Source organism: Osmia bicornis, chromosome 1 (assembly GCF_907164935.1).
Source record: "Osmia bicornis bicornis chromosome 1, iOsmBic2.1, whole genome shotgun sequence".
Lineage (NCBI taxonomy): Eukaryota > Metazoa > Arthropoda > Insecta > Hymenoptera > Megachilidae > Osmia > Osmia bicornis.
Genome location: NC_060216.1, coordinates 4,690,998 through 4,717,045, shown reverse-complemented (window position 1 = coordinate 4,717,045; position 26,048 = coordinate 4,690,998). Strand labels below are relative to the sequence as shown.

Genomic DNA, 26,048 nt, shown 5'->3' with positions numbered 1-26,048 from the left:
GGGGTGGTCCATATTAAAGGAACCAGTTCTGTCTCCATTGTAATTAGAATCAGAAAAGAGGGAGTGGGTTTCTTTTCATCGGTGCAACGGCGCATGTGCATTTTGCAGTTGCGTCAGTTTTGTAAATTGAAAAACATGTACCTTCTTTTTTTTTATAAATTAATTATCGATAGGTACTATGCATAAAAATTAGAGTAATATGGTCGAGAATTTATTTTCACAAATGCAACGATGCACATGCATTTTACAAGTGCAATGGCGCATACATATTATACATCTTGCAATTGCAATACTTTTTCATTTTTGGTTTTCTTCCAACATTAAATTTTAATATCTCTATTTAATAATTATTAGGATAACATAAAACAGGTTTGTAGAAGCGCATTTCTTTTCACGACTGCAACGATGCACATGCATTTTACCAGTGCATTTATCGACAAAAACAAGCAGTATGTTACAGTACAGGTAAGAAAAGAATGTTACCTGGCAAGGAATCATCGTCCTTGAAATAAGTAAGAGTTTCGATAATCACTCATAGAGCAGGAAACGAGATTGTCGATTAAAAATCAGCAATCAAGAATATCTCTGCGTGAATCAGCCACTTTCTAATGACTTCCAATAGTTTGGAATGTTTGAACTATGGTTCATCATTAATTAAGCCAACACCTCATTCAAATGTAATCAATGTTAATGGCCTTTCTACGTCATTAAACTTATATCATTACTTCCTTATGATTTCTACTGATTTTTTAAATATTCTAATTCGACCTAAAAATATTTTAATACAGAAGAAAAAAAACGTCACTGTCATTGATTTGAATGAAAAACCTTTCAAGATTTATTTTATAGGTCAATAACACTCGGATCTCAATAAATGCAATAAAAATTCGATAAGAGACTACTTGTACAGTGTAATAAGCCCGTTATAGCCGATTTATGTTAATCCAGAAGGGTGATAGAAAGAACAATGAAAGTGTTATCATTTAACATAGTCTTCTGAATGAATAATTCAAAGTTGTGAAACATTCTGGCAGTGAGGAAGTCGGGTAGCCTTGAGTGAACGTTTAGAGGTCTTCAGAGAATGCAGTCAGGTAAGAACTACCAGGTGTCAAAGGACCCATGGCAATATCCCTTTTACGTGATCACGAATAAATTATAAATGAAAGAAAAAAAAAAAAATTCTAATCACTTGATACGTGTGAACTTTTTTTTTTACAAAATCAAACCGCATTCCTTGAAGAATCTTCTAGTACCTGACCTGAAAGAATATTTCGTTGGGTCATTAGAGAAGCAGGTAGGAGGATGTTTCTAGCGGAAACGGGGCGAGTGAACGTTCGTTAGACGCGAGGCTTGTAAATACTCCGAAAATCAGTGCTATGAGTCAGTATGAGTCAGTTAATCCATTTATATCTACTTTCATCGTCAGATACATCCTACGTTACCGTTTCAGACTAACGGTCTCGTGGGCAAGCTCTTCCCTGGCTCTTCCATAGATGCGTTTGTTTAATTAGAACGCGTTTTAATTACCAAGGAATAGAATGATAACTCATCAGCAACCACCTGTTGCAAGGGTACGTATACCTGAGAGCGAAAGTCGCGGGAGAGACTATCGAGAGTATTTCTGGCAAATGTAATTCTCCTTGCCCACTGGTATTAATAAAAAATTAATCAACGTGATTGTAAAATTATTAAATAATAATTTGAATGAAATTTAAGTCGCTGAGCGAAATAATGTTATTAAACTTTGTACGATAAAATTATTTCTATGAACGTCTTATCAATGAAGCGATAAGCTTACCTCGTATCGGATTGTATGAAAGAATGACGCGTCATTGGCGTATCGACAACTAGCAAAATAATAAGTAACTAATATCCATTGACCCCGGTGTTTGATAAATATGAACAACAAAGTGTAAACGATCACGCGATATTGCGTGCTGGATAGTCAACACTAATATCCGTCCACGCGATATCGCGTGAAGACGTGACGATGCTAAATGTTCACTCAAAAATATTGTTGGAATGCGATTATTTTAATTAATTATTATTCTTATAACGTATCTTGGAATATAATTATTTACTATAAAAAAAATTTCATAGTAACATATTTGAAAGCGTATAAATAATTTTCCTAGGGAATTGATCAATTTATCTTCCTAGAATTACAGTTCTAGTTAGATCCAACTCGCTCTTCCAACGAAACGAATCTAAATGGAAACTAATTTCTCGTATGACGTCCGTGCTGTAATTCCCCTTCGACACGAGTCTCGACGATATCTAATCGAGAAATAATCTTGGCAAGGACAATAATAAGCACGGGCGATCGTTATAGCAGATTGATAAAACGTGTTTTCGTGGATGAAATTCGTTGGAACGTCGGCAGTGGTAAAAACTCGCCACCCACCAATTTAACGTCATTTAGTTCCATTGCCTTTATTACGTCTCGCGATTCTGCCATTCGCAACACAGACGACGGGTAATCAAAAAGCGAGCGGGTCTTCCGCGCTGGTATTGTTCGAAAGAGGGCAGCGCAGCTGCTCGAAAATAGACAAGTCCATTGTGAGCACACGGAGGCCAACAATGGACGCCGAGAGTACGTGCACGCGTGAAATCGATCGGGAAACTGACTCACGGGGACGGATCCCGTACCCGGCTCCGTACAAGCTAACGCTCGATTATTCCCTGTATCGGCAAGGTCACGACCTCCGGTGAGAATCGTGACAGGACTGCACGTAAGTCATGTACGACGGGCCAGGTCGTTGCCATCAACTTGGTCACACTACATTTAACCTTTTTGCAACAAACTGACTTTCAATGATGCAATACACTTTCACCGTATCGTTCAAGTTCAAGTGAACTTTTCCTGGCAAGTAGAGTGGCGAGATGTGGAAATCGCGGTGCACGTGTAGAGCGAAATAAATTTTGCATACGACACCTCGCATAAGAACCTGATATGCAACAAGGTATCGTATCCGCGATAATGCATGCATTATCAAAGGTTATCATCGTGCAGCTCTTATGCGAGAAAACGTATCGCCTAGTCATCGTGGAACTATTAGCTTGATGACATCGCTTAATCACGGTTATCTCGATAATACTATAGTTGAAAATGATTTGAATAACTTTGTTAGTTAATGTGAATACCGTGCCGCATACTGCATTTGTTTCGAGTAAAACGATGCCATATTGTTAGGGGCAATAATGTTGTTCCGGTTGCGCAAACTAATCGGAGACAATCTATTGTATTTAAATTGCCCTCCAATAAGAGTAAGCGTCGCGCGATTTAAACGACGCGACGCTTCTGTCAAATCAAACTTACGGATCCGTGGTAGAAATCGATTCTACAAGTGTTTATAGAATTTACTGCGTAGCATTTTTATACCTGAACGCTTTACTATCTCTATCTGTGCTTATAATCACGAGGTAATATTATATATTACTAAGGTTTCCAATCTTGAGGAAATCACGTGCCTTGTTCAATTTATCAGTTAAAAGCATATCAGTTGAAAAGATTTTTTAGACTCACCGGTACGATCGAAGCAGCGATCGAAAATCCAGTCGACGGATCGAGGGCCGGCGTCCCGCCGTGCCGACACACTGGCTAGTTTCAAACACCTCCGACGTCCTCTGCTTGGCACACCGGCGGAAATTCACACGTATCACGCGACCGAGTCAATCTCATAATCGCGACTCACAATCATAAATCGTACACTGATGAATTCCTTTGTTTTTAAAAGGAAACGACACGGCGGCGCGCCGAACACGACACCAAACTATCGTGGCAACGGGTGCTTCGCTACTGTGCGCAGGAGTCTGCGTGTGCGCCGCTCCGACAAGCGGGAATGGTGGGGATGACAGGGACAGATGGCAGCCACGAACGTTACCGGTTTACGCCGAGTGTGGCCGAACATGATTCATACTCGACCCGGGAGATGGTGCATCTGTTTAAATTATGAATATTTATTTAATTCATATATTTTTCTATTTATTTATAGTAAATTTCAATCTTATATGAAAATCAATACATTTTTGTTTGGTGTTAATAAATTTATATTATATTTCATGGCTTTTTATTTTTAACCCCATTCCTTGAAAGTAGAGGTATTTTCTAAGCTTTCTGGTGTAATAGGCCATAACGATGGTGGCAGCATGGAATAATCATGTAATTCTAATGGTCTGTGCCACATTGGATAATTAATTTCCTCTGTATTATTTGAATTCATGGTATCTTGGAAATATTCTTTAATTATGTCATCTGGGTTTGGCCAGCCATGCTCTGGCATAACATTTAGCTTTGATTGTTGTTTTATGGCAACTGCAAACGAAATAAATAATTGATCAATCAATGAGAATATATACATGGTATAATATTGCTTTCATATTTTGTTTTATTACCCAGTCGCTGAAGCTCCCATATCATAGGTGGAGTATAATGAGAATATCTACATCCCGGACCAAATGCACAGTCACCGATAGTTAAATAACGTTTGCATGGTGTTTTTGTGGACTCTTCTCTCAATATAACCTCTGGATCTGTAACAAATTTGAGGTTAGAATAGGAACACATTGAATTTTACAGCATTTACTGTTTATACTTATTATATAAATACCTTTGAACATATTATAATGATCTGCACGGTTTTTGGCATGCTGTAAACTAGAAAGATGCTTTTTTCTAGCCTCTGGATCATCTTTAAAGGATCTATCACAATAGGCACAATAATATCTTTTTCCCATGACTAAATTTAAGAGAAATGCAAGAAACAATCGATATTTTGATATTTTGATAATGATAATCTTGATAACACACGTAGATGAATGATATAAACATTGACTAATGCGACATCTGGAACATAATATTCAGAAATGTCAATTTAATTAAAAAATATGATACCACATAATAAATATCTTTTAAACACATATACATAACGGTTCCGTGGTGTAGCGGTTATCACGTCTGCTTTACACGCAGAAGGTCGCCAGTTCGATCCCGGCCGGAACCACATGATTATTTTTTTGCATTTTTATTTTTGAATTAAATAAATTATTAGTTTATAACATATTTATTATAAAACAATAATTTCTTTGGACTTTTTTATCATTAATTAAATTATATTATATTGCGTTGAAAATAATATGTATGGGAAAGAAGTGGTGTATCGCATGGTGTATAGTGCGGGAAGATAGGGCAAAATTAGTTCCACCCTTTCACTACTATGCGGAGCTAGTGTTTGCACCCCCCTTTTTGCTATTTTCTCAATTTCCGAATTTAGAGATTTTGCAGACATGTAAGGCCAGTTTTTACACAAAATGGAGATCGTAGAATGGTCTTATACCACTCACGGGGCTCAAAATGCGCTCATTTTTCAGAAAATTGCAATTCTCTGCTTTGTTACTTCTGTCCTTTACCGCTAGATGACGCTAGTGTCGCAAAATCAATATTGCGAGCGAATTTCAAATTACGTATTATATGAAATAAAAGTTGCATTTAACTTTCAGCTTATTAACTTAAAATAATTACTCCTAATTGTCACCTTTTAATAATAAAACTTTTAGTCTCTATATTTGTGTGAATTTTAGATATAAAAGCGATCTACATCTTCAAATTATTCAAAAATACAAAGAAAACTAAACATCAATTAATGATCATTTTAATCACGGGTTTATTTGAATAAAATACCTAACAAGTGGGATCGAAATGTTTTATACACTTAAAGGGTATTTATTTTAATCAAACAGAGTACATATATATATACGATGCTGCTCGTTTAAATGTTACAATCGTTTGTTACATCCTTAGAGTACAATTTACCGCAACATCTTGTGCGTTACTAATCTAAATCTTTGTGTGTAACTTCCAGTACCGAAGAAAATGCCTATAATTTATTACAATAATCTTCTTTCATTTTTATAATCGCTAACCGTAAGTAGCGAAGGGAAATATTTGCAACTACGGAAGCTTCAATATATTTTATAATACTATAATTGTTCGGACAATAATTTTGCTCACAGCAATTAAAAAATCATCCCTTTCCTTGTATTTACTTCCAAGAAAAATCCTTGGAAACATAATTTTTATTTGAAATGCCCCCACCTTCAAATAAACAGTAATATTTTTCGTGAAAATACAAAGCCGATCCTCACTATGATAAAATGTAGTTATCTTATTTGTATCATTGACAGAGATCATGACAATATTAATATTATTATACACATATAATATAAATACAATATTAGTAGCATTAATATAGATTATAATAATATTCATACAAGAGCCTCTTAGGTGGTGTAGCATATAAATATTATTATAACAAGGAATATGATATTATAAATAGATTCATTAATATATTAGATTCTTTTTTTATATTTTATTTTTGCCGATATTTTGGAGTCGCAGTGTGAATCGGCTTTCGAGTTAATCTCCTTTCTGGATTTCACGCTGAATTCCCATAGACATTTTCAACGATAGAAATACAATTTTTCTCAGCTTTTCTACAAGCGGTATCCTAGGAGGTAATGTGAAAAATGCGAGAAATATTTGTAAGAATAGCGTTGGAAAAAACGTGGTTGAAATTTGATCATCGTCATCATGGCAACACTCGGTGTTAAAATTAAAATCACAGGAACAGAGAGAATATAGAAATTGTATTCGAGAGATTCATGTCCTCCAAGATTGAATATACTGTATATATGTATAAGTCACTGAGAGAATTGGGCATACAATAACGAATAATGAATGATACAAAAGAATTACTCGTTATTCCCCAATTCATTACTGAACGATATTTTCGATTTTTCTTTTACAACCCATACTGTACAATGGAATTTCAGTTTGCCCATGGTTCAATGAAGTGTAAATTTCATCTACCACTTCCTTGCACAATCATTTCAATCATATGAATGTCTTTTGTTTGAAAAATATCAGCAATTGTTACTGTGCTTCATTTTTATATATTAAAAGAGACTTTAGATTATTTTGCAACTTTCTTTCATTGTTTGATTGTTGTATGAAATTATTTACAGGATAAACAAGTAAAATTGAAGACTGATAAGAAGATAATAATTCAGTATTATGATGATCAACTCAGCACTGTAAGGGATATTCAATAATTTCCAAATGTAAATGATAACAGTTAATGACACACCTGGTGTGTCTCTGATAAAGAAATATTATTAATTCATTTGAAACAACGCTCTAAATATTTTCTTCTGGAATGACAAATTACATGATTAATAAAGAAAGATATCAAAATATTGGAAATGTAAATATTTCGAATGTCAAAAGTGATATTAAATATTTGCCAATTATTCCAAGCAACGTAATTGAATTTTTATATACAAATAAACAAGAACGCTGGTGCTGAGCGGATCAATAACAGGATAAAAAGCGACTCAACGTTTTTAGGCCTGCTAAAAACAATGTACACTTTCCAATCAATCAATCAATCAATCAATCAATCAATCAATTAATAAAATCAATAGACTAGATGTGAAACGCATACTCGTTACATGGCAGTTCGACTAGGGTAAAATTATTGTTTCTACTTAAACATGCACTTAAGCTAAATTATCTACACTTTGGAAATTTAGTATCAAGAAATCTGTCGAATGTACGAGGTTGATCGACCTCAAAGGGTTTTGAGACCATACGTGATCCGTCGAGTGCACCATAACGAGCAAAGTGTTTTTTCCGATTCGTTTGAGCCACGTCGACGGAATGGCAATTTGCGAATAATCAATACCTGTCCACGTTTATCGATTTTAAAAGGTATACCTTCAAATTCAGGTGTCGAGAACATAATGAAATTGTTTAGGGATCAGTGAAAAGGGTTTCGTGTCGAGGACAAACGATAAAGTAAACACGAATCCCCGGATTTGCTCTGTTATTGATTCTTGGTTGTTTTCAGGCATATCGACAATTCGATTTCGAATGATCAGCACTTATGTCTGATTTTATTTATTTCTTGGCCACCTCCTCGTTCTGGCCAGGAGTCGATAATACTTCCTGGCGTACCTTGTGACCCCGGAAGCTCGCTTGGATTTTCGTCGCCGCTTTGTGCAGATCCGGATCCGTAAGGTCGATGCCCTCTAGCTCGTTCGCGGCTTCCTTTGCCTGCAACAATAAATAAATTAATTAAATTAAAGGACAATAGCGGGGTTCAAAAAATAAGTGGGCGATTTTGAAGTGCGGATAGTCTAAAACAATTTTATGACAGAAAAGTATCACAGAATGACACTTATTATATATCATTTTAAAGTATAAAGAATGATGAAAATAATTGTCTAAAGGCTTCATAAATATTCTTTATATAAGATGGTTAATTCTTCAATTGAAAATTTAATGTCTGGTAATGGACAATATAAAGTCCTCCATTAGTTTAATTCGGAATCAGCCATTTTGTATTAAGACTATTAAGGGTGCATTTACAGAATATTTTTCTACAAATTTTAAGCTTTAATTTGACGTATCATAAACGCAATTTCGCAATACTTTTCTGTCATGATATTCTACCGGACTGTACACGTTCCACGCTGCTCCTTGTCTTTTGTTGCAGGCTATTCAAAAACATTCACAACTTTCCTATGACGGTATCGTTTTAAAAAAAGAACTTTTCACTCTCAATAGAAGCCATCGATCGAGCCAGGAGAGCAAACGCAACGTTGAGACCTCCGAAAAAGACGGCAAGCCGTCGCGACGCCCTATTTCTCACGATTATACGCGCAATTATTGTCCCACCGTCTAAATTTAGGCTTGATTATAACGAAACAAGTGGCCCTGATGTCAGCCGGCGACTAACAAGGGCTTGAAAAAAAAAAGAGGAAAATAAAGGAGCCGCCACATGCAAAACAGCTGGTTTATAAACACGGAGATTGCAATTAAGCTGCAAGGTATTTGCATTTATGCATCGGAGGCGAATAAAATTAAAAAAACAAGTCGACACCAGAAATTAAATTTAATTTTTTTAAGTACTAAATGGATATTTTAAATTTTCAAAATTCGTTGCAAGGGATTAACTATTTTATTCCATGTTCCGGGTAGTAATTAGGGATTCGTGCGAGAGGGCTATCGACGACAAAGGTATTCCCTTTCGTGACTCAGTGATATTCTTCAAAGAGAGTTACTTTGATAGCTTGATGCCTTAAAAGTTGACTGGTTAGGATGTTCATGGTGAATAGTCACTGATTTATAAGATTTTCTTTTGGTGATACATTCAGCTACATGGTAAATTAATTAACCAGGGGTTAATTGAAAGTTGTGGAAGCACTGGAAGATCATTCAGCCATTAACAAAGTTTTTGAGTATTAAGATCTACAAAGGTGAAGTGTGATCTTAAGCAACAGCCCATGTTGGCTGAATGCTCAAATCTTTGAGGGGTCTTTAAACTTTAAAGCCAGCTTTCCATGCTCTTTTCTTCTTCGGTACTCTTTGAGGATTTATTTGGTGTAAATAGGAATTATTTTTCAAAGTACAGAGATGCTTGGGAATAGACCAAATGAAATTATTATTCAAAAATTTGTGATAACACATTTCTTAAATTTCTTTAGCCATTTATGAATGGAACAAAGATTTCTTGAATTTACAAAGAAGGTTAATCGATATGCAATGTTCTTTGTGAAGCTTTGTGCAGTTTTAATGCTTCATACTTTCATGGTGCACTGGGTAAATACTATTTAACCTGATTCCTATTTAATAAAAAAATAAAGAAATTAATAAATAATTATTGGTACATTAAAAAATTGTTTAAATCCAGAATTCCATCATTCCAAAATCTTTTAATTCTAAACTATCTAAAATATTAACACTTGGCCCCACCCAGAGATCCCAGTTACATCAACGATTGTATCCAGGTAGCAAAGTAACCAAGTTCCATTTAAAAAGTCAGAAATTCACCGGAAATTAACGAATCTGCAGGCCATATAATATCCACAAAAGCCTCTTCGATAACGTAGCCTCAACTCTATTTCTGTTCGCAACAATGCGACTCGGTTTGAAGAAAGATTCGACGATCATGGAACGGAATTGAAAGGAACCATAGGTGCAGGCTGATTAACGACCTCGTGCTGATGAATCAACATAATGTCAAAGAGGCTAACAATAGCCGACGATGAACTTCATCGATCACTGTTGTGTTTCGAAGCTTCGAAATTACAGGAGTGAATTGAAATTTGACGAGGAATTATCACTGGGCCCTTGTTAATGTTCTCAGCACGATGATAAACATGAAACTATTCTAGGTCCATTTGCAAATTACGCAAATTGATAATAGCTTGGTTTATCACTGACCCATTGGCAATTAAATTATAATTGTACGGGTGAAACTTTTTCAAAATTGCAAGATATAATCAATAATGAATTCAGAGGCCGCTATAGCGAAAGGGTCAAGGGTAAATTTTTAAAAATTATTTAAAATTCTACCAAATGGTAGGTTCCTTGAAATTGCATAGAACTGGATACGCACGCATAGCAATTAAATTCCAGGTCAATGGGTTAAATAGCCAGCATGGCCATTTTCCTGTCACGTACAAGACAGGAAATCCTGAAAGTCTCGGAATACCTGTTCCAATGGATATAAGGATGAAGGATGGAATAGGAAGTAGAATAAAGACGTTTTCTTTCCACCCAGTGGATAAAGCTCGATTTCCTTTTTTCTCGTATATGTACTTGTATCATTTCCTTGATTCGTTATTTTCATGTTGAAGTTTCTCACCAGAGAATTGACTTGGCGGATCGAAACCGAGTAGTAAACATACGAGTTTGAAATGGAACGCTATTGACTCTGGCTGCTTTCGGAAGTTCGTAGAAAGTTCAGGAAAATTCGTGACATAAAAGTATCTCAGAATAACACTTATGTGACATCGATTTAAAGTTTAAAGATTGAAGAAAATTCCTGTATAAGTGCACCCTTGATATTTGTAATACAAAATGGCTGGTTGTGGATCGCAACGAACAACGTTCCACAGCGAATGGTAATTGTTTAACGAAGCATCAGCCATTTTCTATTAAGAATATTCACGAAATTTTTATACAGTAATTTTCTTTAAATCGTATCGCATGTGTTATTTTGGGATACTTTTATGTGATGAAATCATGATTGTATACTATATGTATGTCGATTAATGTATTTGTGTTACAATGTGGGTCACACAGGTGCCCGTTCATCACAAGTGTTAGCGAACAGGAAACGTGGAAAATAACTTTCACCTTGATCGAGCACCGTGGACAGAATAATGAAATGTATACAGACAAATGATCGTTTGCTCTGGTTGTACAAATAGATTGTACAATATTCCATAGATAATGTAAACTTCCATTATACGTACAATCAATCTAATTGCAAAATTAGATTGAAATTGATACCAATTGAAAGTGATTTTAAATTTTTTAAGTAGAATAAACTAGAATTGGTTAGGAGTAAGGACAATACGGGGTCAGGCAGAGTTTCATGGATCCTGGTTAAATTGCCAAGCTACAGAACTTTCGACCCATACAAAACTTCCAAAATACACTCTTGATTGTTTTAAAGTGGTCGTTCGAAAACCTCGAGCAGTTAATCTCCAGGAAAGTTCGATGAAAATGAGGCGGAGCAGGTTTATCCACTTGATCGAAATTCGGAGTAGACTTGAAGAATAGTTTGCTATCCATCCAGATGATGGATGAAAAATGGACAGCAATTTTTAATTTTTTAATTTTTTTTTTTTTATTTCGTAGGACACCCTGTATATCGTAAAATCAATACTGTTCTCATTGAAAGTGGTATCGAACGCGTATAAAAAAAACCTTTCCACTCGAAGAATTCAGGCAGAGAATTCATCCCTCCGCGTTAATATTATTTCTTGTGGTCTATTTTACCGTGGCACGTTGACACGGATTTCTCGGGTTGCTTAGCGAAGGTGAAGCGATTTTTCATCGGTCCCCCTTTCCATCCTTTCTTCCCAAGTGAATATGTAGCACCTGCAACCTCTCGAGCTGACCCATATCGCGTCTACTCCTGAATATTTGCCTCCTTTGCCACGCTGGAAACGCTTTTCTTTTTCTACAAGCCTCGTTCAACGATCCGCCAACGCTTCTTCCTTTTTATTTCGATCAAATTGGCGAATCTTCAATAACCGGTTACATAATTCGTCATGAGAGCCACTGTAATTACAAGTCCACTGAATATAGCTCGAGTTCTCGCGTGTACTGGAATAATTTTACATTCCTAAACGTTTAACGATCGAATCCGCCAGTTCTCTAGCACCGTGTGCAAAACTGGCTGCCGTCGAACTTTCATGAATCAATATTTTCCACCGACCTTCTAATTACCATTGTCTCAGCATTTCCACACGAAACGAGCCTTCTTATATAATAGAGGATTTTTACGAGTGACTTGTGATCTCCAGATCGCATGCCGAATCACGAATTAAACACGTTTAATTGGAATATGAATTTCTTCTCTATGACACAAGTGCTGCGTCACCATTTATTTTATATTCGGCACAACACGACACACGGGGTGCGTCATCGTTTATTTTCTATCCAGTACATATAAAAATGACGCATCTGATGCGGCGCCATTTATTTTGTATCGAGTATAAAAATGACGCATCTGGTGCATCACTGATTATCTTGTATCAAACACTGAATGACGCATTACGTGTGTCACCGTATATATAACGACGCACCTGGTGCGTCGCTACCTACTTTGTATTAAATATACAATGACACACATTAAGAGTTAAAGGTTATTCCAGCAAGAAATCTCCAGTAATTTCAGACGAAATGCTTCTAAATCCTGCGGGAAGTGGAGGAATAAATCTTGCAACTGCGTCGAAATCGTCAATAAATTCTCTCTAAGTAACATAAACAAGGGAAGTACCGGTTAAAGAAAACCTTGAACATATTCCTGAAAGAATGTTAGAAATTTTCAACACGCAACTGGTTTCACGTATTCCCTGGAAACTTTTTTAATGATTTTTTCCCCCTCGTTTTCTTAGTCTTTCCACGATCAGTGAAGTGGTCCAACTTTGCCAACGGTGAGTTGGAAAAAAGTTTGATATTACGGGAGCATTCGATGCACTGGTTTGCTCTTAGGAAACGATATCACATGGGAGAGAAAAACGAGCGAGTTAAGAAAGAGATTCGGTTCGCGTGCTACGGATCTTTGTATACGTACACCCTGACGAAGTTTAAGGTCAGCCGAACACGAAACCGTTTTTTATACTGTCCTGGCCTCGACAGAAGAAAAATTGCTAGTCGCATCCAGTGTCCTTAGGGAAAAGGTCCTTTAATCGATCGACCGATAGTCTCGGATCTTTTGTCTTCTAATTTTGTGGGAAAATTAAAATATCCGGCTGTTACTTCGGAATTGAACGCATTAAATTGTATTTTGGATAGAATTATTTAACAATTTTTAAACAGAATGTCAGTGTTTGTAATTTCTTTCGCATTAGAGGCTGTCGCTCAAACTTTTTCTCGCGTGAGGAGATTGAAGAAGGGGACGAAGATAAAGGAGATTCCCGTATATAAATTGAGTTTTCTGTGTCGAGGACGAGATAGGAAATGATATAGTTTGTTTAGACGATTGCTATATGCCGAAGGCTATAAACTAGGGATGTACGGGTACCCGATATTACGGGCTCGGAAAAAATCGGGTGGGTGTCCGATACATGCGTGCAGTTGGGTAGCCCGAATATTTCGGGTTCGGTCGGGTACAGTCGGGCTGATTCGGACGAGCTCCCGCGGGCCGCGGGCCGCGGCCAGCGATCCATCTCTCATGTACAGTATGCGTCATAGTGTTCTTTCGTCTAGTGAAAAAGCACTGACTTTGGAATCCAAGTTTAACTGCAGCAAATATCATAAATCCAATTATTTAATAAAAGCGTTAAAATAATTAACATAATCATGTGATAGAAGCTTTAGAATATTTATTTGCTACGGTTAAACTTGGACTTCAAAGTCAGTGCTTTTTCACTAGACGAAAGGACACTATGACGCATACTGTACACTGGCAAGGAAGGTTAGGGAACCCGGAAATTCCAAAAATTATGAAACTTCGCATACAAGTACAGTAAGTCATCCGTAATACGACCCTGTTTTCCGTTGGTGCCATAATTCGGTTTTAAAGGGTGAAATTACCCCTTGAAAAAAAATCGAAACTTTCTTTTGGAATATCTTAAAAACGATGAGAGATATGAAAAAAAAGTTCAAACAAAAGTTGCACAGTTCTGTTGTGTTTACAAAATGGCGTCAAGAAAATTTTTGAAAAGTGCATAATTTTTTAGTTACCCCTCCCCCCCAACATTTTCTTGACGCCATTTTGTAAACACAACAGAACTGTGCAACTTTTGTTTAAACTTTTTTTTCATAACTCTCACCGTTTTTAAGATATTCCACAAAAAAGAAAGTTCCGAATATTTTTCAAGGGGTAATTTCACTCTTTAAAACCGAATTATGGCACCAACGGAAAACAGGGTCGTATTACGGATGACTTACTGTACTTGTATGCGAAGTTTCATAATTTTTGGAATTTCCGGGTTCCCTAACCTTCCTTGTGAGTCCCATCGAAGTTGTCGCAGTGAAGTTGGTTACACATTCACTAACACATTCACGCCGCGTCGTCGGCATCTCGCCCATCGGCTCACCGATACGGCGTGAACGTGTTAGTGCGCCAACTTCACTGCAACAACTTCGATGAGGACTCATCGTCAGTGTACAATACTTGCAATAAGCATGTGTAAAATCTGTTTTATGTAGAATTTTGGAATAAGATAATTTTTATGTGGAAAAATAATACTTGTAACGAATATATTTGAAATGAATATCATTCCATGTCACCTGTATGTTCATTTTATACAAAATAGACTTTGAACATGCTTATTGCAAGAACACGAGAGTTGGGTCGCGGGCCGTGGCCCGCTGCAGCTCGTCCGAATCAGCCCGACTGTACCCGACCGAACCCGAAATAGTCGGGCTACCCAACTGCACGCATGTATCGGACGCCCGCCCGAGTCCGCCCGATGTTTTTCGAACCGACCCGACTAGTCGCGAAGCCGACACATCCCTAGTATAAACGTTAGCGACAAAACACGCGATATTGCGTGGACGGACGAAAAAAAAGAAATGATATAATTAATTTCTCTCGTTTGCATTTGATCGCGACATGCACCGTTTGAAAATTCATTATCGATTCTATATTTACTACACAGAGGTGGTATATTAATTAAATTAATTCGCTTCGATGGAATGATTAGTAATTACCGAATGAAATATTCTTGTAAAACTTTAGTAACTGCGAAGCTCGTTAATGAAACGCGATCAAGATTCAACACAGACGCGCTTAATTAATTATGATAAAACGGTATCCCTTTAATTCGTGAAATTTTATACATTTAAGAAACATTTTCATAGAATTCTAAGCTTTCAGCGATTCTATTATACCCGAGGAACTAAGTTCCTTAAGTTTGATGCATTTCTGAGTAGACGTAGCTGTCAGTTAAACAGACAGCTTAGCAGGGCATGGAATCAATAACTGCAGAGAAACTCGATGCTTGCCAAAATTGTCTGGCAATACCGTAGGGGGATATGAAATTTTATTGCAATACAAAATCGAAAAAGAAAATTACACTCAATTCTATTTTAGATGGAGCAATTCTCTAGTGGGCGTTATGAAACAGCCCAATACTTATTCATACTAAAAAAGAAAAAACAAGAAACGAAGTTAATTCTTTAATATAATTGCAATAAAAGAATTTTTAATTTTTTGAACTGAATTGCATAATATTTTTGAAATGCATTCTGAATGCCCTATGCACATTTGCAAGTGCACGATCCAGATCCAAGAAATACTTGTAATCGATGATAAACATACACACATTTGTAAGAAGCAAGCTTGCCAAATCGATTCCTTTTCCGGAATAGAAGTGACATAATTCGATTTCAGAAGAGCACAACGTGAACAGATATTTTCTTCCGGGGAAAAGAATTTCCGGTCCGAAAAATCCTCCCTTTTCTGAAGTTTCTTTATTTATTACTATCGAATCTAACAACAACGATAGTTCACTGTATAATAATATTTTTCTTTAATTTTTACAACCCTGGGAAAGCTGAAAAAAATTAATATTGAAGAAGTAACCTTGACCTAGTAAAGGTGTTATTATTGAAAAAGAAAAAGCTATTACAACCGAAGGATGGGGCATGCGATAACTCCATCATTTCTTTTACTACAAACTAAGTTTACATTGAATTCTCTTGTTTTGAAATTAACGCTACTTGCGTGATCACATTTCTCCCCCTCAATTTTCCCATTTTCCATAGCACTCTGCCTTTTTCCGATGCTTGTTCAGGGCTTCTCCACTTTTAACCTCTTTTTTTCCCTTTCCCCATTCTTTCTCTTCTTGTTGTTTCCCTGCTCCTTTTTCCTCTTTTCATTTCCTGCTTTTGATCTCTCTTTCTACCTCATAGAGTTGTGTGCGCATTTTTTCTTTCCTGTGCACATATTAATGGCTGGCGAGCTGCAGCGTTGCACCCGATGGAAGAAAACTTTTCCACGCCGATGCAACCGCAGAAACAAACGATGCTAGCAATAAAGGAACAAACGACTGTGGGTGTATACATAAAACCAGGCTTGCCGGATACTTCTGATAGGGTTCGGTTTCTCAAACCTTTTCATTTTTTTTCTCTTTTTTTAATATACTCTTATTCAAGGTACGGAAACAGTAATTATTACTAAAAACATTAATTTTTTAGAAGAAATCAAGATAAGTTTTTAAGGAAACCAATGGTTTGGGGATTTTGGGAGATACAAGCTGACTTTGCAACATGAAACTTCTGGCGATAATTCATGACATAAAAGTTTCACGAAATGGCACTTACGATATATCAGATCGAAGCGTGAAATCTGATGAAAATGGCGACATAAAGATTGCATTGAAATCTTTAACACAGAAGGCATGGTGATCAGTTATACCAAATGATGTTTTGTTCAGTGTATCAAACGCCCACTTTCCGAAAGTAAAAATTCTAAGATGATTTCATGACATAAAAGTTTCTCGAAACAACGTCTATGATACATTAAAATAAAGGTTGAACCTTCACAAAAAAGGCTACCTAAAGGTCTCTTTGATTTTCTTAATACAAGAAGAGTAATTGCGAATTGAAACGAATAATGTCATTGCACTGTAGCAAATATCCAATTCTGAGATCTATGAAAATTTCATGACATAAAATACATGAAATTAAAGTTTAAAGCTCAAAGAAAATATTTACATAAAGGTTTCATAAATATTCTTAATAAGAAATGGCTGAATAAGGCTGAACAAAAAATGTGGAGAAAGTTGGTCGTAAAGAAGATTGAGAAAAATCGTAAATCTCGTTGCCAATTTCTCGGCTGCGTTCTAATTCCAGCATTTCCTGTATTTTCGCGTTCAGTTAAAGCACCCTCGAAATATCCTCGAGCGTATTGAATCGATGATCTCAAGCTAATTAGATCTGGTGATTTTTCACTGGCCAGCGATTTTTCTTAAGAAAAACTCCTATTTTCCCCTTAGAAAGCCTTGCTCGCAGAATTTTGTGAAAGTTCGTCTGAAACCGAGGAAATCCAATCGCGCACGTTTCCTTATCGATACCATTGTCACAGAATGAAAATTCACAGATAAAAAATTCATAACGACCGTACGAGGGACCTTTAATTTCTTTAAAAGCCTAAAAATAAAGAAAGATTCTCCTTAATGCGATCGTTCCGTTGTGCACTTTTAGAATTACATTTCAGCCGAGGTTCGTCGCAAATTCTACACGGACTTAAGGGTGTCACGCAAGAAAATACTTCTAAGCCCTCGTGTTTCTTCCAACGACGACGGTGTATTATGAAACACGCCAATCCAATTATTCACGGACTAATAAAATATGCTCGATACCGGTTACGAAGATAGTTTAAGTCCACGAGAAATTCTAATACCTTGTGTCGTCTGGCATTTTATTCGAATCAGAGTGTGTAGCTGGGTGAACGAAATAAATTTTCGAAAGTTCTCTACGTCACACCTGGCAATTGGTTTAGCGGTGGACAGAACGAATTCGGAGTCCGACGAAAATGGATTAAAACTGGTCGCAAAGGCGTCCGAAACTGGTTTATCGAAAGCACGCAATCAATTATTCATCCTTGTTTCAAACCATTGTCGCTTGGATTTCATTTCGAGAAAATATGATTGCACGCTGCTGTCTCTGTGTGTTTCTAGTCCCTGGCTCGTTTCAAGAGAAAGCTTGTTGACCGTATTTATTTTTTCCTCGACTTTGCTCCTCTCTCTCAGAAGTATGAAAGGCACACGCCCTTTAATTTCACGGTTATTGAAAAGCAACATCCACTTCGCAGTGGTAAGAAGTTTTTTAATTATCTGACGAGTTAAGTAGCGTAAGGTATTTCTGAAATACTTTCTTTCGGTGACAAAGAGAAATACCTTGAAATTATAAATTGGCAAACTTAATTTTTTAATTAATCCTTAATATACCAGGTGGTGTCACTCAAGGATCAAGTCCTGTTTTTCCCCTTATGAGTTCCTGAGGAAAATGAAAATCTAAAGTAGGGGTGCTATATAAGATTTTGAAAATCTCTGCGTCCCGTGTATCGCATATCTTCTTTATGCCATTCAATAATTTAAAATGTTTCTTATTTTTTCACGTGTCTTATTATCGATATAAAAGATCGATTAAATTATAAAATGAGAAATGCCTGTAAGGATTTGTATAATTTGCATAAATACTTTATATCTTGATATGTCAAGGTTAATAAAACTGAAAAGATATTGTAAAGTTTTAAAAAGATAACGGCTATGATTAAGAACTAATCAAGTACGATATTAGTCTCGATAATAGAATATTGATTACCAATTAATCCCAAGGGGACGAGCCATTGAATTTTAAGCCGGGTTTACTTTAACGCCTATTATGGGTTGCAACCTAGTTGCAGAAATGACCATGCAATAAAAATTCTTAGAAACTTGGAAAAAATTATAAAATTCTGTAATAATGCATTATGGAATTTCAGAGCAATTCCTGATTATTTTAGTCAAGGGTGTGGTGACTAGGATTTTTTGGCAGATGGCCCAGCTTCCTTAGAAATTTTGCAATTTAACAATTTCTGAATTTTATAATTATAGAACCTAAGAACTTAAAAATTTTAGAATAGCAACGATTATAGCTTTCTTCAACAATATTCTATGACTGATAAGAACGAACGGACTTACCTTTTCGTCCATTTTCGACGCGATATCATCAACGGCGTTCTCAGCCGATTTGACGATACCAGCAGCCTGCTCCTTTCTCGACATGTGGCCTCGGAAGGATGCCTGGATTTTCGTCGCTGCCTCGCAAAGCTCTGTCAACGAGAGAAAAAGATAGCCTTAACTTCCTGTCGATAGGCTGGGATCGATACTTCTCGACAGACGGAGGAAACAGGATTGGGCGTTTCGAGTCTGTCGAGTAGGCCAGCCTACAAAATACATTTCACCATGAAATTTAGCAAAAGCTCTATGTCTTTTGGTCGAATCATTTTCAGTGGCAGCGTAGTTCACGGTGAATGGTACGCGGTGGATAATAATTGGTCAATTGCCAGGAGCAAAATACGTTCATCATGGTAATGGAAAATTGCAGGATAACCAGCTAGCATTCATGGCTAGGAATTTCCCGATAAACTCGATCGTTATCATTGTCAGAAACCTTGTAGCGTAATTGGAAAATCCGATTTCCATGAATTCGCTGAAATTTTCAAAATTCCAAACCCATTTCCATTACCTCTGCAACAATCATCGTCGAAGATAAAGAATTTTCTACGATTTTTGAATTTTCCTACGATTTCTCTCAATTGGCTGGAATCGTCTGTTGAATTCTGATAAGGTCTTAAATTCCAAGAAACGTGAAAAGACAGACAGGGGATCTTTAAAATCAAAGACGTTCTTTTGGGAGGCGATTTCAAGGGTTCGTACGTGACCCACTCACCCTTGTCGTCGGCACGGAACTCTTGTTGAAGTTGTTCTTCCGTTGGTTCTGAGTCTGATTTGGTCCCCGTCTGCTTTGTCGATGATTCAGTCTCTTTCATACTCTTCCTAGCGTGATGACCGCGGAATGCCGCTTGTATCCTAGTCGCGGCCTCCTCCCTTTCTTTCTCCGCTACTTTCTCCTCCTTCTTGTCCTCCTTTGAATCCTTCTCTTCTGTCTTTCCCTGTGACGCCTCTTGAGATTCTACTTTCGCTGAGCTGCCTTCGGATGCCTTTGGAATATCTGAAAATTAAAAATAATTAAGTTAGCGAAGGGGCACTTGTACAGTCATTTTCCTCAATTTTTCAGCTTTAATTTTTACATTTGCAAATTGGATATTCGATAATGGTATAAAAACACTGTTTGTTGCAATTCACTACTACTCAGTACTTGTACTTGGAATATCAGTGGGGGATTTATATAGTTATTTTTGTTAATTTTTCAGCTTTAATTTGATATATCACAAGTGGTATTTAACTGTTTTAAAATTTTTACATTTGAAAATGGTACAAAAACACTGTTTGTTGCAATCCACTACTACTGAGCTTGTACTTTGAATAACAGTGGGGCATTTATATAGTTACTTTGATTAAGTTTTAAGCTTTAAATTGATGTATCATAAACATCATTTAATGACACTTTTCTGTTACGAAATTGTCATAGATTTGCCAGCAGTTACACGACTCGATGAAACTGTATCGCTAAGAGATTTAATCATAGACTTTGAAGCACGCGTGTATACGATTCTCTTTGAAGCTATCTTGATTAGACTGTATATCCCGTGTGAATACCGCGTTGCTCTGTTTCAGCTTTGTTCGAGGCATCTGCTAAAATTAAACATTATTTGTACGAGATACATACTATGTACCCGGTGTTGAATCAAAAATGTCTTAAAAAGGAAAAAAGAGAATGAACACTGTCGCGGGTGGTGGTAACAAAGAAAGCCGTGAATCATTGCTGCTACACTACTGATGACACGTGCTCTCAGTTAGGCGAGTCTAATTACCAGCCTCGTATTTCGTGGAGCAATTTTCGTCCTATTTTTAAGGCGGCACTTTGCTTCTCTCGGCACGCCTCGAGGAATCCCTTTCAGAAGAAACATCTCTGATATAAAGGAGCAAAGAAGGGAAAACAAGAAATTTGTAGCAACGGATCGGGGATGTGGATCAATTCCAAAGGGAACCTCTAAATACAAAAAGAAGAAAATTTTTGATTTTCTCTAATTTCTACGAGTCAGCTTCATTCGAAACAACAATAGCGAAGCGTCACCTCATTTCCGGGTTTCAACAGCTGCCTGTTGATTACTAATTAACTCAGCTTTCAAATTAAATTCGTCCGACTGTTAAGCCCGGAGAGAAGGACAAACTAATCCAGCCATCATTTTTCCTTTCGTCCTTCTCGACCCTGCTTTTACGTTCTCGTAAAACCTCGAGCATTCATAGCATCATAAAAAAAAAAAAGAAGAAAAGAACAATGGAATCATTTTCTGATCACATTGCACAGATCACAAATATTTATTTATGATACATTAATAGCGTACTCTTGTTAAAAATGATTTATCGGATCGAAGGGAGTAATTAAAACTTTCATACGTTTTTGTATACGTTCATTATGCAACAACAGAAAATGTTGAAGTGCCTTCCGTAAGTCTCACCTTCACCTTCCCCTAATTCATGGTTTTTGCAGGGATAGCACGCGATAATAGGGGGTGCCGTTTTAGGGGTAAGTTTCACCTTTACCCTTCAAGCGTTAACGAGCAGAAGCTGACGAGTATTCGAGCGGAAAGTTCAACCTGCAGCTTGTTAAACAACCCGCTATTTTCACACAACCCGATTTGACCCATTTCGGATTTGAATTAATAAACATTAGGGATGTGCGACTATCCGAAAATTCAGGTCAAATTCGGGTCGAGAATTTTTGTTGGATTCAGGACCTTGGAAATTTGTCCAGTACATACATTTGTTCGGGTATCATTACCCGGACCGAGGCTCGAGTACCCAAATTTTCGGGTACCCGTACACAGCTAGTAAACGCGAAATGATAAAAATTCAGTTATTGGTTAAAAAAATTAATTAGCATAATAATTATTGTAATGATATCATAATAATTGCTTGTATATATTAAAATTAGGGTTAAATGGTGGAACAGTGAATTTCGACGAAACAAAGTATCCATGGACTGCATTGTAGCGTAGGTTTCCTGTATTTAATCCATAAGTGGCACACCATTTCGTATTCCATGGGGATCGATCAAAGCAGCGTCCCTCGAGGTTCGAAACGTAATTCGTTAGCTCATAGAACGAGGCTTCCTTGTAATCTACGAAGCAATTTGCCTAAACGTATTAGCATCAGGCATCTGAAAGTAAAATTCGGCATAGACGAAAATCAGGTTGTTTCTATGCATTCGAGGACTTCTTGGTAAATTTAGAAATTTCCCATCGTCACTCGTACAATTTCGATACTTTTATTTATTCTCAATTCAAGCTGAAGATCTTTGAGCGGTACACGAGTAAACGATTTCCGCCCCGAAGGGTGTTGTCATTTTGTATTTTCTGCGACTTCTCGCTGAAAAGCAATCGAGAATCGATGGTATTTAATGGGTTCGCGGCTTCACATCGATATTCAATACCTCGCATCTGTTGCTTGGAAACTTTATCACTCTTGAATTGTCCTTTTAGTAACCCTTTTGTTTACTTTATATTAAGAATAATGATGAAGCGTCTGTGTTGTGTTTATTATTAAGCTTTAAACTTTCGTTTGATGAATTCCAAGTACCATCTTGTTACACTTTTGTGTCATGAATTTCTTTCAGAACTTTCACCTTTGGAAATTAGATATTTTACATAGTACAGAAACATTGTTTGTTGCGATGCGCAACTACTTCTCTTGCATTCAGAATATCAATGAATCATTTATATGTATATATATTTTTGTTAAAGTTCAAGCTTTAATTTGATATATCACAAGCGTTATTTGATAATACTTTTCTCTCATGAAATCGTGCCAGACTTTTACGCTCGAAAAGAAATCATACAATATGCAAACCTTCTCCCAAACTCAAGCGAAACATTTTTCTTTAAATAATTCCGAAAGGGGCTTAATGAAGGCAGAAACCAGAGTGTACTGAACTGTATTATTTATGAATATACCACCTTTGCCAGCAGCCTGCTTCATTCCCGCTTAAACGCCCTCCATTTTTTTTTTTTAATTTCCCCGACATTTTCACCCAAGAAGCGAAATTTCCTGCATAATCGTTGCAACATTTTTTTTCTCCTACCAGAGGAAGAAAGAAAAGACGTCATCGTGGCCACTCTTTTATAATTCATTCTGTGCTCGTTAACCTAGCTAGCCTCCGTGCGACGTTATAAGCGTAGGCCACATAGCACTTTAGTTTGAACAAAGCTGCTTAGCGAAATGTTCTCGCTTCGTCGAGATTTTCAACGTCGATGATCCGGAATTGAATGGGTAAAAATACGCGTCTCTTCGTAACAATTTAACCGTAATTTCAACGTATTTATAGCCATTGATCAATTCATCGAATGTACTTTTCTTTAAGAATTTTCTTCACCCCCGTCTACAAACCGGAAATGTTGGATCATTAATTTTATGCTTGCAGGGCGTGTGAAAGTTCCGGGAGAAAATTTTCTTTCTTTGAAGTTTCGCTAATGAAACGTAGAATAAACAGATGTTAATTAAAGAAACATATTTACAAAACGAAATTTACAAAACGCATACAAGAGCATTCACCTAAAATTAAATGTATAATTTTTAAACAAAAAGGTTTTATATACTGGAAGAATAATTTAAAAAAAAGAGTGTAAAATTTAGAAAATTAATATAAGGTGAAATTCGAGGCTTAATTAGTACGTGTAGTCTTCAATTACGAGCAAATTTGTTAGAACGAATATCAATCACTGCGATAAAGTGTATCATGAAATTCATTCGGGTACTTTTTTATTTCACTAGTTTCTGCGTAAATGGTCGCCGGATATCGGAAATATGGCGATATTTTGCAGGAGATTCTAATTGGATTCCGTGTCGAATGCATTTACATTAAATTGGATTCCGCAGAGATAATCCTTAATCTAAATGAACTTGGTAGGTGATTAGCTCGTTGCCTTATTCCCTTTATTTTTTTCTGTTTCAATTTACTATTTAACAATGAAATTGTTGACATATTAAAAATAAGAAAGAAAGATTATGAAAGGTAAGGAATATTGGTGTTGTGCAGAGTTTGCACTGATTTATTTTATATTAGAGACAAGAATAAAATAAGAAACCTAAATTATTTGCATTATGTGTTAATCATTTCAGCGTTCAATTTTCAAGAGAGACAAGTCTTACTTTATGACTTTAATAAAAGAAAATTCATATCGTAAAATGGCTGGTAGTAAATTCTTTAATGTTTTCCAATGTACGTCCTGCTGTCGGATTCTTATATGTAGTGTCACTGGACGTGTTCGGAGACAGCTGATAACGCAGATTTTGCCACAGAAAGTAATAAAATAAAAAATCTTTCATTTACCAAATGTCACCTGAAAATTTCCTACTTTGAGAAATTTTTCAAATCGATATTTCTAAGAAATCTAGTACGAGAAATGAAATCCATTTTATACAATGGTATAGGTATCTACTATTCATGTAACACGCGATTTAATGAACACGTAAATCTGAAATTCCTCGCTTGATATCATCAACACGTTCACTGATAATCATTCCTTCGCTTCGAGAGTTCATTTACGTTCCCCGTTACACCATGTGGGTCTTTTTTATCCGGTAGAGCTACGAGCTGTTGGTGGCATTGATTTACGTACCGATTTATGCATACAGAGAGTTTCGAATGCGAATACTAGCTGTAATAATTTCACGTCAAACACAGATGTCCTGGGACACATTATTTGCTATACGGAGAATTACTACGACACCATAGAACTCGTATTAACCATAGGAATATCCATTTTTTATTCGAGAAAAAATTTCTAAAGCGAGTTTTAAAATTTGCAAAAATTGAAATTTTTTTATTAAAATGTTTCATTTCTGCCTACTCCCTATTTTATATAATTATTTTAATAATGATAGGTGGTATTCGAATGAGACTGAATTTCCAATTTTCATATGAAATTATTTTAATCAAGATAGACAGGTATATTTAATTTTTGAAATAAAATTTATTTGCTAATTCGGTATAATTTAATTGTTCAACTTGACGGCAGAATTTCATTATTATTTTCCAAGGAAAAATAAACGAGATACCCGGCTTGTGAAATGGAGAATACTGGAGGAAATTTCAACGGAGATTCCCGGACAAAAGAGTCTCGTATCGCTCGAGGTGTTTGCGAACATCGCAAACTCCCTGTTTAAACAATGTCAGCCTTGTCTTGACGAGTACGGAATTTGCAAACGAAATGATAATGTTCTAATAAGGAGTTCCTAATGATTTTAACTTAAAAAATTTTTAAAATATTTGAACGAATATTATGCATTTTCAATAAATAAATGAAAGGGTTTAAAAGAATAAATAGATGAAATTATCTAAAAATTAACAATAATATTCTAAAATTTTTGCAATTTAATTTTAAAAAAATTTCAGCTTCAATTTTTCAAACACGTAAACAAAACGTCTCCTAGAATTTCCATTTTACAAAAATCCAACCAATTCCATTGTTTCAGTATTTTTTTCCTTTCATCAACTTGGAATCCTATTGTTCCCTCTTTATTTCGGAAGTAAATAAAATGGTGGAAGAGGGGTTTCCGCATTCAAAATCGCTTCCGATTGCATTAATTATCGGGTGTGACCACGATAATGGCCTGTCTGCTTACTAAATTACACACGATCGTTATCGATTCTTCGTCAACTCGCGTTCCTATCTGATCCATACCAGAATTAAAACCACAAAATTAGATAAAAAAAGAAATTTCTATATAAATGATAATTTTTCGAAAACACAATTACTAGTTGTTAATTATTGATAATTGTTTAAATAATAAACTTGAAATTTAGCACCTTTCAATTTTTATAATTTTTAATTGATTATAATTAATAA

The 26,048-nt window shown here is 36.1% G+C and overlaps 3 protein-coding genes, 1 long non-coding RNA gene and 1 other non-coding gene across 5 annotated transcripts in view; 2 read left to right on the top strand and 3 right to left on the bottom strand.

Annotated features, from left to right (window-relative positions):
• The window catches only part of LOC114880416 (pleckstrin homology-like domain family B member 1), a 28,254-nt gene extending 24,454 nt beyond the window's left edge, over window positions 1-3,800 (bottom strand). Inside the window, exon 1 of the mRNA XM_029196407.2 lies at window positions 3,527-3,800. The gene's annotated coding sequence lies outside the window, so the exon portion shown is untranslated. The remainder of the gene's footprint in view (window positions 1-3,526) is intronic.
• On the top strand, window positions 2,268-4,063 carry LOC123988500. Its single transcript, XR_006830119.1, has 2 exons — window positions 2,268-2,732; window positions 3,738-4,063. It is a non-coding gene; the product is annotated as an uncharacterized LOC123988500 (long non-coding RNA).
• On the bottom strand, window positions 3,964-4,884 carry LOC114880419 (zinc finger matrin-type protein 5). Its single transcript, XM_029196411.2, has 3 exons — window positions 4,611-4,884; window positions 4,396-4,533; window positions 3,964-4,315 (listed from the first exon to the last, which is right to left on the bottom strand). The coding sequence occupies exons 1-3, from the start codon at window positions 4,735-4,737 to the stop codon at window positions 4,077-4,079; spliced, it is 504 nt and encodes a 167-aa protein (XP_029052244.1). The 5' UTR covers window positions 4,738-4,884; the 3' UTR covers window positions 3,964-4,076.
• A 46-nt stretch (window positions 4,885-4,930) lies between these two features.
• On the top strand, window positions 4,931-5,003 carry Trnav-uac. The gene has a single exon. It is a non-coding gene; the product is annotated as a tRNA-Val (tRNA).
• Window positions 5,004-5,699: 696 nt separating this feature from the next.
• LOC114880431 (HIRA-interacting protein 3) overlaps window positions 5,700-26,048 on the bottom strand; it is a 29,489-nt gene continuing 9,140 nt past the window's right edge. Inside the window, exons 3-5 of the mRNA XM_029196429.2 lie at window positions 19,967-20,248; window positions 19,216-19,346; window positions 5,700-8,113 (exon numbers count right to left, since the gene is read on the bottom strand). Of these exons, the coding sequence (XP_029052262.1) occupies window positions 7,958-8,113; window positions 19,216-19,346; window positions 19,967-20,248 (569 nt within the window). The 3' untranslated portion in view covers window positions 5,700-7,957. The remainder of the gene's footprint in view (window positions 8,114-19,215; window positions 19,347-19,966; window positions 20,249-26,048) is intronic.